The 16,951-nt window shown below is 49.0% G+C and overlaps 2 protein-coding genes and 5 non-coding genes across 7 annotated transcripts in view; 6 read left to right on the top strand and 1 right to left on the bottom strand.

Moving 5' to 3' along the window:
• Window positions 1-2,007: 2,007 nt before the first annotated feature.
• Window positions 2,008-2,079, bottom strand: TRNAA-UGC (transfer RNA alanine (anticodon UGC)). Its single transcript has one exon. It is a non-coding gene; the product is annotated as a tRNA-Ala (tRNA).
• Window positions 2,080-2,326: 247 nt separating this feature from the next.
• Window positions 2,327-2,398, top strand: TRNAD-GUC (transfer RNA aspartic acid (anticodon GUC)). The gene has a single exon. It is a non-coding gene; the product is annotated as a tRNA-Asp (tRNA).
• A 1,766-nt stretch (window positions 2,399-4,164) lies between these two features.
• TRNAF-GAA (transfer RNA phenylalanine (anticodon GAA)) lies at window positions 4,165-4,237 on the top strand. The gene has a single exon. It is a non-coding gene; the product is annotated as a tRNA-Phe (tRNA).
• Window positions 4,238-4,722: 485 nt separating this feature from the next.
• Window positions 4,723-4,794, top strand: TRNAD-GUC (transfer RNA aspartic acid (anticodon GUC)). The gene has a single exon. It is a non-coding gene; the product is annotated as a tRNA-Asp (tRNA).
• A 2,363-nt stretch (window positions 4,795-7,157) lies between these two features.
• Window positions 7,158-7,229, top strand: TRNAA-UGC (transfer RNA alanine (anticodon UGC)). Its single transcript has one exon. It is a non-coding gene; the product is annotated as a tRNA-Ala (tRNA).
• Window positions 7,230-13,301: 6,072 nt separating this feature from the next.
• UBC (ubiquitin C) lies at window positions 13,302-15,911 on the top strand. Its single transcript, XM_045779033.2, has 2 exons — window positions 13,302-13,446; window positions 14,307-15,911. Exon 2 carries the CDS (start codon window positions 14,310-14,312, stop codon window positions 15,909-15,911), a length of 1,602 nt encoding a protein of 533 aa, XP_045634989.2. The 5' UTR covers window positions 13,302-13,446; window positions 14,307-14,309.
• A 723-nt stretch (window positions 15,912-16,634) lies between these two features.
• The window catches only part of SCARB1 (scavenger receptor class B member 1), a 109,383-nt gene continuing 109,066 nt past the window's right edge, over window positions 16,635-16,951 (top strand). Inside the window, exon 1 of the mRNA XM_087857430.1 lies at window positions 16,635-16,879. The gene's annotated coding sequence lies outside the window, so the exon portion shown is untranslated. The remainder of the gene's footprint in view (window positions 16,880-16,951) is intronic.

The following is a 16,951-nucleotide window of genomic DNA, read 5'->3' as shown; positions in this document are numbered from 1 at the left end:
CCTCTCCTTCACCCGGGTGTTTGTCCTAAATCAATTTGTTAATATACTGTACTATAGTATAAATTATTAAAGTCCATTAATGCAAATACATAAATAAAACAACAGAGATACGTGTTTAATATTCCAAAATTACTCACTTTCTCCACAGCCTGGCCACTAAGCCCAGTGTACCCCCAAACCAGAAGGTCTCCCCTAGTTGCCCCACATTCAAGCCATCTGCAGGTTTTGTGGGCCCTAGCCCAGAGTGTGTCCAGAGCCCCCCATGCTCCCCAGCTCCATGCCCCGGATCTCAGATTCCCAGTCCCTGCCCAGCAGACCTCCAGCAGCTTCTGCCTGGCCATGGTGGTGACTTCCTGGCTGGTCTCCCAGTGTCCACCTGCTGGCCTGTGGTGTATTCTTCACATGGCAGCCAGAGGGATCCTTGTAACACCTACATCTGATCATGTCATTCCACATCAGGCTTTCTGGAATCTTTGATAAAATTCAAGCCCCTCATACCCTCATTCACCAAACTCTGGGCACAGGGCTTCCTTTCTGTCCCTTCAAAACGGCGTCCCTCCCCCTCCCAGCCTCAGGCCTTGGCAGGTTCTGCAGACAGGCCTCCCTGGTAGCTCCTGCACAGCAGCGCCCACACCCTCCCCCTTCAGTCTTCATCCCATCAGTGTTAAATGCCGGCAAAACTTACCACTAGTCGCTGAACGCTGGTCTCTGGAAGTCAGACTCTGCTTGTCTTACCCAAGAATACCAGCATACTTAATTAGCACTGTACCTGGGCACACAGTAGCTACTCAATGCGTGCACGTTACCGGCATGAGTCGCTTAGGAGTCGCTGAATACACAGCCAGTTGCAAAACCCTTCTTAGAAATCACTGCCTTAATCCAGTTAAGCAATGGTCAGAGGATCTGAGTAGACACTTCTCCGAAGACATCCAGATGGCTAACAGACACATGAAAAGATGCTCAACATCACTTATCATCGGAGAAACACAAAACCACAATGAGATATCGCCTCACACCTGTCAGAACGGCTAAAATTAATCAGAGAAACAATAGGTGTTGGTGAGGATGCGGAGAAAGGGGAGCCCTTTGCACTGTTGGTGGGGATGCAAACTGGTGCAGCCACTCTGGAAAACAGCAGTTTCCTCAAAATTTCAAAATAGAACTACCCCACAATCCAGCAATTGCCTACTAGGTATTTACACAAAGGATACAAAAATACAGACTTAAAGGCATATATGCACCCCAATGTTTCTAGCAGCATTGTCAACATTAGCCAAACTATGGAGAAAGCCCAAATGTCCACCGACCGAGGAATGGATAAAGAAGATGTGTATATACAATGGAATATTGCTCAGCCATCAAAAAGAATGAAGTCTTGCCATTTGCAACGACATGGATGGAGATAGAGTGTATTATGTTAAGTGAAATAAGTCAGAGAAAGACAAATACCACATGATCTCACTCATACGTGGAATTTAAGAAAGAAAACAGATGAACATATGGGAACGGTGGGAAGGAGAGAGGGAAACAAACCAGAAGAGATTCTTAACAATAGAGAACAAACACGGTAGATGGAGGGAGGTGGGTGGGGGATGGGGTAGACGGGGAATGGGCATTTAGGAGGGCACACTTTATGATGAGCATTGGGTGCTAAATGTAAGTGATAAATCACTGAATTCTACTTCTGAAGCCAATATTGCACTGTATGTTAACTAAAATTTAAAGGAGAAAAGAGAAAAGAAATCACTGCCTAACGGCTCGAATAACTAGGAGTGTAAAAACGCAGATTACTGGGCCTACCTCTGACTGTTGAACCGGACTCTCCAAGAGGGAGGGAGTTACCCGAGCATCCGCATATGGGACCAGGCCAGGGACGTTTCCTAGCGCTGCCCTGTCCATGGGAACTCATTTCTGAGACCCAGTAATTGGTAGCATCTGGGTCCTCCTCCCTGCTTTGCCCTCCCCTGGTGCGATTTTAAGCAAAAAAAAAAAAAAAAAGTTAAAAAGTGGAGATGCCGGGGATTGAACCCGGGGCCTCATACATGCAAAGCATGCGCTCTACCACTGAGCTACATCCCCTTGTTGCAAACTCGGTTTTCTGGGAATAGGGATATCAGAATCCGCATCTTCATCCCTTTTGCACGTTTCTTCCTTCCCGGAGGTTCAGTATCTTCGATCCCCAGAGGCCTCTTTGCGCCCTAGAAGCCCACCGGCCAGGGGCGCCGGGCGCTTCACCTACAAAAGCCCAGGCAGGAGCGGACAGGTGCGGTGGCCGGAGAGCGCTATGTCTATATGAAGTGAACCAGAAAGGCCGCAGCATGGTTCCTCCTCGTTAGTATAGTGGTGAGTATCCCCGCCTGTCACGCGGGAGACCGGGGTTCGATTCCCCGACGGGGAGACTAAGCAATCGTTTTAACATCACAACGGGTTTTCCTGACATTCCCTCTTAGGCGTTACAGAAGCGGCTTATGCGGAGGGTACTCAAGAGATTGCCTCCTAAGTATAAAATATGTGTATATTGTGAGTGTCTTCCGGTTCTGATGGGCCTCACAGTAGCAACGGTAGATTACAATTATATAGCTCTCACCATGCAGCGGGCGGTAATGATACGCCCTTTACAGGTGTGCACTCCTGTGAGGGGGCAGGGGCTATCTGGTCCTGTTAGGCACGTGAGGAAGCGCAGGCAGAGAGCAGCTCTGAAACTTGCCCAAGGTTGCATCATTCACAGTCTGCTCGGGCCGCTGGTTACCTCTGGAAGTGAGGACTAGCTTAGGTGGGAACGACTCTCACCGTCCATTCTTTGCACTGAATTTTATTTTTCTCCCTCCCTCCCTTTCTTCCTTTCCTCCCTCCCTTCCTTTTTCTCTTCTTTCCTTCCTTTCTTTCTTACTCGATTTTTACTGATTTTACTGATTTTACTTCCGTACTCGATTTTTGCTTACGGATACACTTAAATGGTTTCTAAAGAATGGTTTTTAAAGAACTACAGGGGTAGGCGTTGCACGGCATTGTGACTATACTGAATGCCACCAAATTATTTACTTTGAAATGGTTATTTTTATATTTTGTGAATATCACCTCAATTTTAAAAAAATTTTACTTAGCAAAAGATCAAGACTTGTTTGGGGAAGAAAGGAATGGAAAGGGCGGGTGGGAGTGTAAATGGCTTCAACCCATTCAGAAAGCGCCTGGAAAGCTGTGTATTCCGCCATCTCACTTGATCCCATGCATGAAATTTTGCCTTTAGGAAAGGATGCAAAAGAAAAAGCCTACATACGAACAACCTCGGTTTATTTCGCTTCTTAGCATTGTTATTATACTGAATATCTGGTCAGTGTGTTTGTGGCTGGGCCAGAGGGTCATTAGGAGCTTAGCAAACACTTATTAAATGACTTCACATCATGAAGCCTCCCCACTCCACAAGCTCTCCAGACATCACTCCCCCTCCATTTCCCAAAAGGTGGGGAAGCAGAGAGCGCCAATCCTGGACGCCAGCCTGTTGATTCCTTCATGCCTTGAAGCTGAGCAGTTGCCGCGGATCTGGCGGCCATGCTGGAGGCCAGATCTGAGTCACTCACTGCCCCCAAGGAAAGTCACAATCCGGCCACTGTGTCCTCCACACGCCTTGGCTGGTCAGCATCCCTGTCACACCTTAGGCTGCTTGAGGAGTTACACCCAAAGGGTGACCTTGTTCCTATCACAAGGAAGGGGCTTGAGAAAGTGGAGTTCTGAGCCAGGTACAGTTCGTTCACTTGTTCGTTCACTTGTTCGTTCACTTGTTCATTCACTTGTTCATTAACTCAACGGATATTTATTAAGCACCTCCTACGTGCCAGGCACCGTTCTAGACTTTGAAGGATACAGAATTGACCCTCAGGGGTCGGTCATTTTAGCTGGGGAGACAGAGAACGGACAAGGGAAAACAATACCTAAGCTAACAGTAAGCAGTAAGGGGCTGGGGTCGTGTTGGGAGGCGTGATCGGGGAGTTCGTCTGGGAGGAGGTGACCCTGAAGGACGAGAAGGAGTAGGTGCCAGCGAGCCTGGCAGGCGTGGGTCCCTGCTGGTTCCGCGCTCCTGCATCAACCGCCCCCCCGCCCCCGGCGGAGGACGCAGGGCTGGCAGTACCACCAGGAGGAGCGAAGCAGAGCGCAGCAACACCAGCAGCCGAAATAGCTCAGTTGGGAGAGCGTTAGACTGAAGATCTAAAGGTCCCTGGTTCGATCCCGGGTTTCGGCAGTTTAGTTTTTTTCCCCAGATGAAAGGGGGCTAAAAAAATACAACGCCGGAAGAGACGTAGTCAATTCTTTCCAATCAGTTAATGGGTTTCAGTTTATTTAAAAAAGCTCGGAGCGGTATCCATGGGAAACCGGAGCGGAGGGAAACTTCTTGGCAATCCAGGGAACTCCAACAAGGCTGTGTTTTTCTTGACTCCTTTTCTCCCATTTTGTAAACGCGTATTAATCTCTGTGACATGTTTGCTGATATCTGCTCGTTAATTTTGGCTTCCTGTTTATTAATTTCTGCTCCCCGAATCCTGGCGACAGAATCAAGGACGGAGCCAGGAACAGGCTCGCTAAGATGAAGTTAAATCGAGGGGGACTTTTGTTCTTCGGTTTTGAAGAAAAAAGAATAAAACATGAAGCCCTTTGATGTGTGTTCGTACGCAGCGGAACTTGAATGTGCCTTAAAAAGAGTACCTGAAGGGCTCGAAACGGAGCCGGTCCTCGTTAGTATAGTGGTGAGTATCCCCGCCTGTCACGCGGGAGACCGGGGTTCGATTCCCCGACGGGGAGGCTGCGAAGTACCTTTTATCCTCCATTCATTTATTTCCCATTTCTCTCCCAGACCAAATTCTTCCACTTTTGTAGAAACTCCTTACTCTGGGAAAATCAACTTGACTGGCCGGCGGGATTCGGCTGGAGGGCCTGGAGGGCCTGGTGGCCATCAAGGTCCAGTTTCCTAGTGTCACATGGTTACGGGAAAGACCAACTTCTCGCAGTGCGGCGGTATTTCCCACCTCCTGCAAGCCCACAGTGGCTGTGAAGTGGTCGGTTTGGACGGTGCTGTCCCCGAACAAGACTGCCAACTTCCAAGGCCAGGAAATGCTCCTTTTGCTGCAAATAATTCCATCCTTTCGTATCTTGCTCAGGGCCCAGGCTGGCCCTTAAAAATAGCTTATGGATTTGAGACAGGAGGTAGGGGGATGCTACACTGAAACGTCTTCTTGTCTTAACTCCTTTGCAGACTCCTTCCTGAGTAGCTATCAGCCTTCTCGGGCTCCTACTCTTTCATTTGTTTGTCTGGGGTTTTGTCTTTGTTTTTTCCCCACATTCATTCTGCAAATATTTACCAAACACTTATTAGGTGCCAGGCACTGTTCTAGGCACTGAGGCTGTAGCAGGAACAGAAGTGGACCGGCCCCTGCCCTACCGAGCTTCTGGCACAGACAATAAACAAATACTATAAAAACAGGCTCCCAGGGTGGTAAATGCTGTGAAAAGAAAAAACAAATGGGAGGGTGTACTAGGGAGTGTGTAGGAATGGGCAGGCCCAATTAGTGAGGTGTCCAGGAAGGTCCTACTGAAGTCGTGGATAATGAGAAGGAGCCACTCACCAGGAGATTCTAGGAGCACCCCTGCTGGCAGAGGAAAGGGCGAGTGCAAAGTCCCTGAGGTGCAAAGGAGGGCGTATTCCTGCAGAACAGCAAGGAGGCAGGTGTGCCCAAAGGAGGGGGAGAGAAGGAAGGGATGAGGTCAGAGAAGTGGATCAGAGTGCCTTAAAGGCCAGACTAAGGAGTTTGGATTCGACTTTAGGGTTTTCTGCAGAGAGGAAACACAATCGGGTTTGTCTTGAGCAGAGTAGTGTGGCAAGAGAGTAATCAGGGGCACCTGCTGAACCGAATACAATCCCTTAGCTCGCTCCCAAACCACGTCCAAAACACCACCTATGGTGCCATCACCCCGAGCTGGGCCAAGGTCTCTCCCCACCAGAGTGCGCATAATAACAACAGCATTTACCACCCTGGGAAGCCACGCTCCGGCCAGACCTTGAACCAGGCGCCGTTCTACACGTTCTGTGCATAGCTGTTCAATGGCCGCACCCCTCCGGGGGAGTAGGCACTCCTCAGATGGCTATTTTATGGACGAGGCCCACAGAGGTAAGGATGTGAAATCACAGCTGCACGTCTGGTGTCCTGGGCTCCAGCTCAGTGAGGCCTTTACCCCAGAAGGGTGTCAGGCATCAGCGGGCTGTAAGGGAGCTGACTGGGGGACCGAGGTGGCAGGACAGGTCGGGGTGTGTTCTCCCCATCAGAGTAAGTGACTTGTTTCCTGCCAGGAAATCTCAAGTGCTGGTGGAAAGAGGTGACACCCCCGCTTCCTGCCCTCTCCTTGCCTTCGCCGTTCCTTCACCCCGGAGTGGCCCCCTGAGGACTTGGAGGACGCAACATATTCTCTCCCCTGCGGTGCTTCCTAAGCACTCTGCACAACTGTGCGAAGTGACGGTTAAAAAGGGTTCTTTTCAGTGGGCTGTGCAAAGCGATCCCTCCCTCAAAGCCATGATTCTGGAGCTGGATCTGTTTCTTTTTAATTTGCTTATTTTTATATAAGAAGAGTTGGGGGGGCAGGTCTGCAAACCTCAAACATACTGAAGGTCGGGATTTTTTTAATTAAGTTTTTGAATTCCAGTTAGTTAACTTACAGTGTTATATTAGCGTCAGGTGTACGATACAGAGATTCAACACTTCCATACACCACCCAGTGCTCATCCTGACAGGGGCGCTCCTTAGTCCCCATGACTTGTTTCACCCTGGAATGGCTTTAGAGGACAGGGAACCAGACATTTCTGGATGGAGGTGCAATCAGGGCAACACCCTTGTTTATTGGAAAGAAACTCATTTTCCTTCCCTTCTTTTCTGTGATGAGCAACATTAAAAATAGGTCCATTTGCCTTTGCTCCGTAGTCCTGATATCAGCTAGAGTTTCAGCTGTAAGGCTATACAGAACAGGCCTATTTGGAAAGATTTATTTTGGTTTGCTTATCCTAGACCCCAACACACATTTAATTATACAAAATTTTAATTCAGGAAAACAAGAAAACAAAATCTTCTAAGTATCGAGTATAGCAAAGAATTTCGGAAAGCAAAGCAAAAGGGGAGGGGGATGTAGCTCAGTGGTAGAGCGCATGCTTTGCATGTATGAGGCCCCGGGTTCGATCCCCGGCATCTCCACCACGTTTTTTTCATTTGTTTTTTCTGATTCTTATTTTCTGCTCATGTTCTTCATCGTTAAAGCGACATATATGTGATTATCACTCCTCCAGTCACTCCTTGGAGGTGGGATTTTCACGATAGGTGCGATCCTCCGTTTCTGAAACCCTAACACTCCTGATGTACTTTTGTTGGCAGAGGCTAAGGGGAGCTGTTAGCAGAAAAATGTAAAGGCGAAGATCATCTGATGACTAAAACCACAGCCCGGGTGAGGAAGATCAACTGGGGAAGTCACGGACCTGTTCCTGGTATTGTGACTGCAGTGAAAGGCCCCCAGCACTCGTGACTGATTCCTCGCCATCAGAGGGCAAGTATGGAAAGTCTGACTGTGCTGGCCCTTGCCCTTTATTTGTGCTGTTAATAACCAACCAGTTTGGGAGTGACCCAAAAGGAAACCAGCATTCCCGGCAGGCAGGATTTTGCTTCCTGCTTCATCAGTGACAGGTCACAAATCGAATGAATGAATGAATGAATGAATGAATGAATGAATGAATGAATGAATGGCTTTGATGCACATACTGTTCACGTTTATATTTATACACGATTTGTATTTTATCATTAAAGATCAAAGATGTATTTTATTGAAAGAAGAGATTCTGTTGCATTCTGCGGGTTCAGTTCTTTGCCTGCAGTAATAATGAATTCCTCACCCATCAAATCCTGTCTCTCATGTGACTTGACCTCATATTTGAAAGCATAAAAACTTCTCATCTTAGATCTGGAGGGATGTGACTCTCTGCACAGCGTTCCCTTTTGAGATGAAACTGAAATTTGTGAGATGACTCACCCGCTGGGTGGTGGCGTTTTGGTGACAGCTCCTGTTGCGAATGAGCTTCTGTGAAGGTTATTTCTCTCCAAATGTCAACCAGGTTTTAAGGGAACAAAATGTCGAGGTAATTTCTAAAGTTATCAGGCCTCACCCAAAACTAACTATATGCTTCTGTTTTTACTTTGTATCTTATAATTAAATATTTCTAATAGCACACTGACAAGGAAAAAAAATACCATGGGGTGTGTTGGGGAATGTAGCTGCCTAGAAAAGAGGTAGTGAATCTTTGAAAAATATGTCTTTTTCAACTATTACATTTTATTTTACACTTAAAAAAACAAAACTTATTATATGACATCACTAGAGTAGTCAAATTCAGAGAGACAGAAAGTAGAAGAGAGAGTGGATGCCAGGCACTGGGGGAAGGGGAAATGGGGAAATTTTTTTTTTTAAGATTTTATTTATTTATTTATTTATTTATTTATTTATTTATTTGAGAGAGAGAGAGAGAAAGAGAGAGGATCTCGAGCCGACTCCATGCTGATTGTACAGCCCGCTTTGGGGCTTGATTCCAGGACCTCTGGATCACAGCCTGAGCCAAGATCAAGAGTCCAGCAGAGGGAGAGGGGCTCTCTCTCAGGACCCTGGGATCATGACCTGAGCCAGAGGCAGACGCTTAACCTACTGAGCCACCCAGGTGCCCCCTCCCCCAGAGAGCTTTTTTTAATGGTCACAGAGGGTCAAGTTTGCAAGATGAAAGAATTCTGGAGATGGGTGTTGGTGACGGTTGCAGAACAATATGAATATTGAGGGTAGCAGGATATGACAGCACCAAATATACCACTTTGATATTACTTTGAGCTGAAATTACTTGAAAAATAGCAGATAGGGCAAGAGGCTGTCTGTGAACTCTCCTTACGTCCTAAACGCAGATCCTTCAAATGGGCTCAGCCATTGTAGACCCCCTCTCTGGAGTTTCACCAACCAAGGAAGGCTGGCTCCTGTCACAAGACAGGAGACTAGAAGTAATGCTGTAGGAAAGACGTTAGGGTTCAAAGCCAACGGCCAAGAACGAATTTTTGAGACATCTTTGGTGCAAAAAGGTGATTTTATTCAAGCACAGGGACAGGACCAGTGGGGAGAAAGAGCTGCACTGGGGTCATGAGGAGTGACCGTTGTATACTTTCAAGCTGGGAGGGGGTTAAGGACAGCATAAGTCTCTAAGGAATTTGGAAGCAAGGTTTCCAGGACCTTGAGGGGGCTAGCTAGTGTTGGGAAAAGGTCATTTATTACTGTTTAATAAAACCTGAGTCATGAGACCCCTCAGATGTATATATATCAGTGGGTCATATGCTTGGGGGATGATTGCCAACATGTATCTTGGGGACTTAGAGATAAAGGAAATTTCTAAAGGAATTTTTATATGTGAAAGTAGACTCACAGCATCCTGGGGGTCGGGCTAGGATCGTCCTTTGCCCTTAGCAAAGTAGTAACATCGAGGCTGTTGAGTCCCTAGAGGAAGGTCACTCTGCCTGTTTCAAGGACTCGTCAATGGGCTGTAGGTAGTAAAGAAATTTAATAATTTTTCTTCTGCCTTTGTTTCCCATGTCAGTAAGACACTAAACTGTCACAAACTATCCTACCTCCCATCTATTCTATTCATCTTCCCTAAAAACATTTACTCCCCACTGAAAGGCCTATATCCCCCTTCTCTTTCTCTATTAAGATGGTCTTTAAGCCTAAATTCTAAAACCACCTCTGAGTTATTCATTTTCCTCTGGGTATTTCCCATGTTTACATGAACTATACATGTTCATAAACTTCTCGGCTTTCCCCCCCCCCTCTCTCTCTTGTTAATCTGTCTTTCATTACAGAGGTCTTAGCTAAGAACTGAGGGTAAAGGGAAAATTATCCCCCTCCCCCCACAGTATACCTAACACGACTGAACTGTAGGCTTAAAAATGGTTAAGATGGTAAATTTTGTTATGCGTATATTGTGCCATAACTTAAAAACAACGAATTAAGAACAAAACCAATCCCCTGTAGACTAGCTTACTTCTCAATCTTCCTGAAGGAGGCAAAGTTGGGGACTGGAACTGAAGTCTGATTTTCTGCCTGGTGGGGGATGAAACCGGTTATCTGGTTATTTTTACACTGGAGCAGCCTGGGCCCTGCTACACAATGCAAATGCACTCACGTAAACAGGAAAAAGAAGAGTCCCTTGGGCTTTCTTTGCCCCCTAAGCTGCAGATACCTTTGACTACCTTTTATGGTTATATAACCAATGACAAAGCAAGGCAAATGTTTCCCAGCCAGCTCTTGATTTCACTCTTTCTCTTGGGCGGGGGGGCGGGGAACGTTTGCAGATCATTGGCTCTTGGACTTTCTCATGATTCTGAGTTAAGTCCCATACATGGTAGTGACCTTCAGGGTAACCAAATTCTTTAGGGAAGGAAGAAAGGCAGGCAGACAAACAGGAACCAGTCCACCAGCCCCCCCACACCCCCACAGCAGCCCGACACCCAGGCCCTTTGTGAGCTCAGCCCATCACGTGCTCACTGCTGCCCGCCAATCCCGCCGTGTTGCTGGGCCTCTGTCACTCTTCCATTGGTGCCGGCTCTGAGGCAGTCTCTTCTGGGGCGCTTGCAAAGGCCGGATCTGTGGGTGGAAGGAACTGAAAATGGATCCAGTGACTCACCCTGCATCTCGCACATTCTAACACATTACATTCTAGGTCAGGGGATTTTAGGTTTCAGGGACGTGACTTGATACCCAATTCCTGGGTCCAAGTGGGACATGTAGGTTTTGGGAGGCCTTCTCAGCAAATAGAAAAGCAGCTGTAACGAGGACAACAAAATTCCTCTGTAGGGCTGGGTTTCTCAACCTCCTTGGCGTTGCCGACATTTGGGGCTGGGTGATTGTGTCGTCGGGGATGTGCAACAGCATCTCAGGCCTCTATTACCAAACGCCAATGGCACTTCCTCCTCCCCACTAACACCACAGCTGGGACAACCAAAAATGGTCTCCAGACATTGCCAAAGTCCACTGAGGGGCCAAGTCACTCCTTGGTTGAGAATCACTGTTCTAGAGAAAGACCACGGCCACTTGTCTCACTTTCTTTTCCCCTCCCTGTCACCTTAGTGCTCTTGGACAAATGTTTACTTCTATTTGCTCTCACACAACCCATTGTTGGACTTAGGAATGCAGGGATGTTTCAGAGCATTTTTTGTTTTCCCTGCTGGGGACAACATCAGTGTTCTCATCTTATAAGAATGTTTTCTCCTTGAAGATAATCCTGGACCCACTTCCCACCCTCTGAGCCTCTCCCTCCTTCCTCCTCTTATTCCTCCTCTCCCTCCCCCGCCTCTGAAATCAACCCTGTTTTTCTCTGTACCTTTCGGACTCTGGAAAAAGCTATGTCACAAAGCTCGTGACTCAGCCTTTAAACAACATGAATCATGAGGCTGGCAGCAAAAGCCACAGCCAAAAGCGGGCAGGGTGTGGTATGAAGCTAAGCCTCGTCACCTTAGAAAGAACCTTGGCGTTCTGGTTCTCTGAAACTTCTGCCTGAAATCTGGGGAGAAGTTCCCCTATAAAGAACCTCCATGTTTTGTTCCTTTAAAACCTCTTTACAGAAATAACCTTCACAAAAATCTGGATTGGAAGTTATTGGGGTCTCCTGATAACCTGAAAAATGACATTTGTTTTTATTATTCATTTAAATTTCCCAGTAACAAATTCATTCTCTTTGAAAAATGTTAAGAATTGCAGACTAAAGTCTATTTTGAAACTTCCTCAGACCTTTTTTCAAAAATACCTACATACACGGATCACCAAAGAAAATACATAGCAGTTTTGTTTTGATTCACATTTTAAGAAAGTTTAAATAATACAATGTTCATAATTTAAAACCAGAATGAGTCTTTTTTTAATGGCAGAACATTTTTAAGTCAATTTTCCTTCTTTTTTCTTTGAAGGCTTTGAGGATGGAAATTAAAATATCTTCCCCACCCCCTATATTGTAGAAATGGGAATATTTCTAGAAGAGTCCAGAAGGGGCAGTGGCTGGGGAATTGAGCATGTGAGGGAAACTTTTCACCGTAAATTTCCAAAAACCTAACTTCTCACCATATTCGTATATTTTATCTTTTTTATATTCATATAGTTTAAAAACACTTTAAAAAGACGTTGAAGAAATGACTTAGAAATCACAAAATGGGTGGTGGTAAAAACGGAAAATACCTGGCAGGCAATCGTTTTCTCTTCTTTTATTCAATTGGAACTTTGCCGTAGAATTAAATTTTATATTTGGGATATTAAATTGTGCCCCCCCCCCAACAAATGTACAGGACAGGGATTCAATTAGTGTGTTTGAAACCTCAGGCCTAACTAGGTTGGATTACTGAGCTCCACCGAATATCAATAGGAATAAAGACGGGACGCCTCCGTGTTGTATTCAAGTACAGTCTTCTCGAACCCAATCTGGCGCGGATGAAACAGGAAGGCCAAAGAACAATCTAGAAAGTTCGCTCGGCTTCCAGATGCCCCTCGAGTAGGCGGACAAAGCCTCTGGGGTTCCTGCTCCTCTTTTCAGACTTCGGCGTGGCCAGCCCACTGGCACTCCCCAGAGGGGCGCCGGGGGCTTGCTCCCGCGCTCCCCGAGCGCGGGCTGGAGACCCAGACCTGCCCGCGTCCGACCCCCGCGCCGCGATCTTGTCGAGTCATCCGTCCTGTCCGCGCGCCCGCGCAGGGGGGATGGGAGGGCCACCATAGCGGGGGGGGGGGCAGTGGGGGAGGGGACGGAGTCTGCGCGTGCCCCGGCATGAAGACCCCTGAGTTCGCGGAGGGGCGAGTGGCGCGCGATGCCTGAACCCTCTCCGTCCAGGGCGTGTCTCGAGAGCCCCGGGGACCGTTGCGACTGAGGGGAAGGGGCGTCGGGGTCGGGCGGCGGGGACAACCCGCTCCGACGCCCGGAAAACGCGGCGCCGGGTTTTCGCGCCTTCCGAGGGCCCATTCCCCTCCTCCCCCCACCCCCGCCTCCGCCCCCGCCCCCGCGGTCGAGCGCCGGCCACGTCCGCGGTCGTAGCACTCAACGAACAGGTTGATCCCTCCGCGCGGGAGCCGAGGACGGCGGCCCCTTCCTCACTAGATTCAGCCCTACAGCCCATCCTTGATAGGTAAACATTTCAGGGGGGGTCTCTTAGATGATTTGGGGGGGCACTAGTTTTCTCTTCAAAGGGCCTGAAGTGTGAGAAAAGTAGTCCCTTCTCGGCGTTTCTGCGGAGGGATCCGTTGGAGCGGGGCTACCGATTGCTATATAAGGAGGCGCCGGGTGTGGCGCAGGCAGTTCCGTGGAGGCCGGGAGTTCAGTTGTCGTTGTTCTGCGCGCGCTGCTGTCACAGCCGCTTGGTGAGGAGTGGGCCGCTACGCTGGCCCCGGGGTCTTGTGGTCGAGTGGCTGCAGGGGAGGCGGGAGGCTGAGCAGCCCGCTGGTAGCGGAGCAGCGATGGAAGGTTTTAGTCGCCCAGGGCGCGGGAGCGGGAGTTCTCTGAGGAGGGGGGACGCAGCAAAATGGCGGCCGCTTCGGATCCCTGGCTGGGAGAAGCTGGGCTGCGAGGCGGGCTGTGAGGTTGCAGAGAGAAGCCTGGGAGGGGGGATGGTTGTGAGTGGATGACGGCGCGACGGGCCCGTGAGGCTTTTACGGGGCTTATTGCGCAGTGTGTGGGGGGGAAGCCGACGTGTGCTCCGCGGCCGCGCTGGCGCCAAGCTCCGCGTCTCGTCGCAACGAGTGGGCACTAAGTGCGGGTGCCACTCAGCGTCCTGCGCCCATTCTAGGGGACGGGACCCACTCGCCCCGCCGGTCACGTGATGTCACCCCTTTGTCGGCTCACAATCTCGGGTGGGGCTTCCTGGTCCTATGTATGAAGCTGACTTTGGTCAGTCGCGGGACACAAGGGTTAGGCCCGGGAAAGACCCTGCGGAATTGTCCGGGGCAGACACCAGTGAGGTGGGAGGGGAAGATAAGTAAGGCCCGCGTCTTCACTTGACCGGTATCCATGTTTTTCTCTCCTTGTAGGGGTCTGAAAGTTGGCTTTGGAGCTTATTTGAGCTTAGAGAGCCTGTCCTATTTTTTCCGGTTAGCTTTCTTAGGCGAGGCTTATTTGAGTCTTGGGCAAACGCGGCAATATGATCAGTAACTTAGCAGTAGGATCCTGTTTGTGTGTGAGTTGTCTGCTACACTCCTGGGTTCTTTTTGTTTTTTTGTGACAGACAATGCAGATCTTCGTGAAGACCTTGACCGGTAAAACCATCACCCTGGAGGTGGAGCCCAGTGACACCATTGAAAATGTCAAGGCGAAGATCCAGGACAAGGAGGGCATCCCCCCCGACCAGCAGAGATTGATCTTTGCTGGGAAACAGCTGGAAGATGGGCGCACCCTGTCTGACTACAACATCCAGAAGGAGTCCACTCTGCACCTGGTCCTCCGCCTCAGGGGGGGCATGCAGATCTTCGTGAAGACCTTGACAGGTAAGACCATCACCCTGGAGGTGGAGCCCAGTGACACCATCGAGAATGTCAAGGCGAAGATCCAGGACAAGGAAGGCATCCCCCCCGACCAGCAGAGGTTGATCTTTGCCGGGAAACAGCTGGAAGATGGGCGCACCCTGTCTGACTACAACATCCAGAAGGAGTCCACTCTGCACCTGGTCCTCCGCCTCAGGGGGGGCATGCAGATCTTTGTGAAGACCCTGACTGGTAAAACCATCACCCTGGAGGTGGAGCCCAGTGACACCATCGAGAATGTCAAGGCGAAGATCCAGGACAAGGAAGGCATCCCCCCCGACCAGCAGAGGTTGATCTTTGCCGGGAAACAGCTGGAAGATGGGCGCACCCTGTCTGACTACAACATCCAGAAGGAGTCCACTCTGCACCTGGTCCTCCGCCTCAGGGGGGGCATGCAGATCTTCGTGAAGACCCTGACCGGTAAGACCATCACCCTGGAGGTGGAGCCCAGCGACACCATTGAGAATGTCAAGGCGAAGATCCAGGACAAAGAGGGCATCCCCCCCGACCAGCAGAGGTTGATCTTTGCCGGGAAACAGCTGGAAGATGGGCGCACCCTGTCTGACTACAACATCCAGAAGGAGTCCACTCTGCACCTGGTCCTCCGCCTCAGGGGGGGCATGCAGATCTTCGTGAAGACCCTGACCGGTAAGACCATCACCCTGGAGGTGGAGCCCAGCGACACCATTGAGAATGTCAAGGCGAAGATCCAGGACAAAGAGGGCATCCCCCCCGACCAGCAGAGGTTGATCTTTGCCGGGAAACAGCTGGAAGATGGGCGCACCCTGTCTGACTACAACATCCAGAAGGAGTCCACTCTGCACCTGGTCCTCCGCCTCAGGGGGGGCATGCAGATCTTCGTGAAGACCCTGACCGGTAAGACCATCACCCTGGAGGTGGAGCCCAGCGACACCATTGAGAATGTCAAGGCGAAGATCCAGGACAAAGAGGGCATCCCCCCCGACCAGCAGAGGTTGATCTTTGCCGGGAAACAGCTGGAAGATGGGCGCACCCTGTCTGACTACAACATCCAGAAGGAGTCCACTCTGCACCTGGTCCTCCGCCTCAGGGGGGGCATGCAGATCTTTGTGAAGACCCTGACTGGTAAAACCATCACCCTGGAGGTGGAGCCCAGCGACACCATCGAGAATGTCAAGGCGAAGATCCAGGACAAGGAGGGCATCCCCCCCGACCAGCAGAGGTTGATCTTTGCCGGGAAACAGCTGGAAGATGGGCGCACTCTGTCTGACTACAACATCCAGAAGGAGTCCACTCTGCACTTGGTCCTGCGCTTGAGGGGAGGGGTCTAAGTTCCCCCTTTTAAGCTGTTGACAAAATACATTGCACTTTTCTTTCAATAAAGTTGTTGCATTCCCAAATAGTGTGAGTTTTTATGGGGAGAGGTGCTCTTTTTAGTTTGGATGGGGTGTGAGGGGGTCAGGGTTTTCAGTCTATCAAGTGATTTTAGTAACCAGAAGGTGAGAAATCTCTTAAAAAATTCAGAGGTTGCAGTTAGGATTCTCTGTATGTAGCTCACATGTAGGTATACTCGTAAACCTACTGATTTTTTTGGGGCGCCTGGGTGGTTCAGTCGTTAAGTGTCTGCCTTTGGCTCAGGGCGTGATCCCGGCGTTCTGGGATCGAGCCCCGCATCAGGTTCCTCCACTGGAAGGCTGCTTCTTCCTCTCCCACTCCCCCTGCTTGTGTTCGCTCTCTATCTCTGTCAAATAAAACCTTAAAAAATAAAAATAAACCTACTGATTTTAAAAATACTGAAGTTGAGGTTGGTTTGTGAGGTAACTGAGAGTGGGAAGGTTTCTGGGATGCCAGCAGGAGGGAGATACTACAAAGAGGGTGGGGGTGGTGGAATCTACAGAAGAACCCGTTTTAATACATAGGTCTATTGAGATTTGAACTGCACAGAAAGCCGTTTTACCAGATATTTTAAAAAGAATGGCAAGTAATGTGTATTAAAAAGTGTGTCTGGCATTATGCTCAGAAGTTTAGGACTCAGTGGTTATTTATATAATGACGATTGTTGATAGAAATGTCATAATTGATAAGTTGTCAAGATAATCCTCAATTTCCTAAGACTATAGATGAAGGATTTGTATATAACAATTGGTGGGAGAGGCGACTGTCTCTTTGTCTTTACTTGGGAAAGTTTATAGTAGCTTTTACCCCATCAGATGCTGCTCATGAGGAATCCTTTTCCTAACTACAAGCAAAGGTGGAAGTCCAGGGAAGCTGGTTGAATGTAAGGAGTCGACACCTGGTGGTAGGTACCCCAGACATCAAAACCATTAAGGGACTGTGCCCAAAGCACCGCTGTTGTCCCCTTCCCCAGTTT

This window comes from Ursus americanus, chromosome 30 (genome assembly GCF_024610735.1).
Source record: "Ursus americanus isolate L20-20 chromosome 30, mUrsAme1.1.p, whole genome shotgun sequence".
NCBI classification, from domain to species: domain Eukaryota; kingdom Metazoa; phylum Chordata; class Mammalia; order Carnivora; family Ursidae; genus Ursus; species Ursus americanus.
The sequence above is the reverse complement of the archived record's forward strand: the minus strand, read 5'-3'. Positions and strand labels throughout refer to the sequence as shown.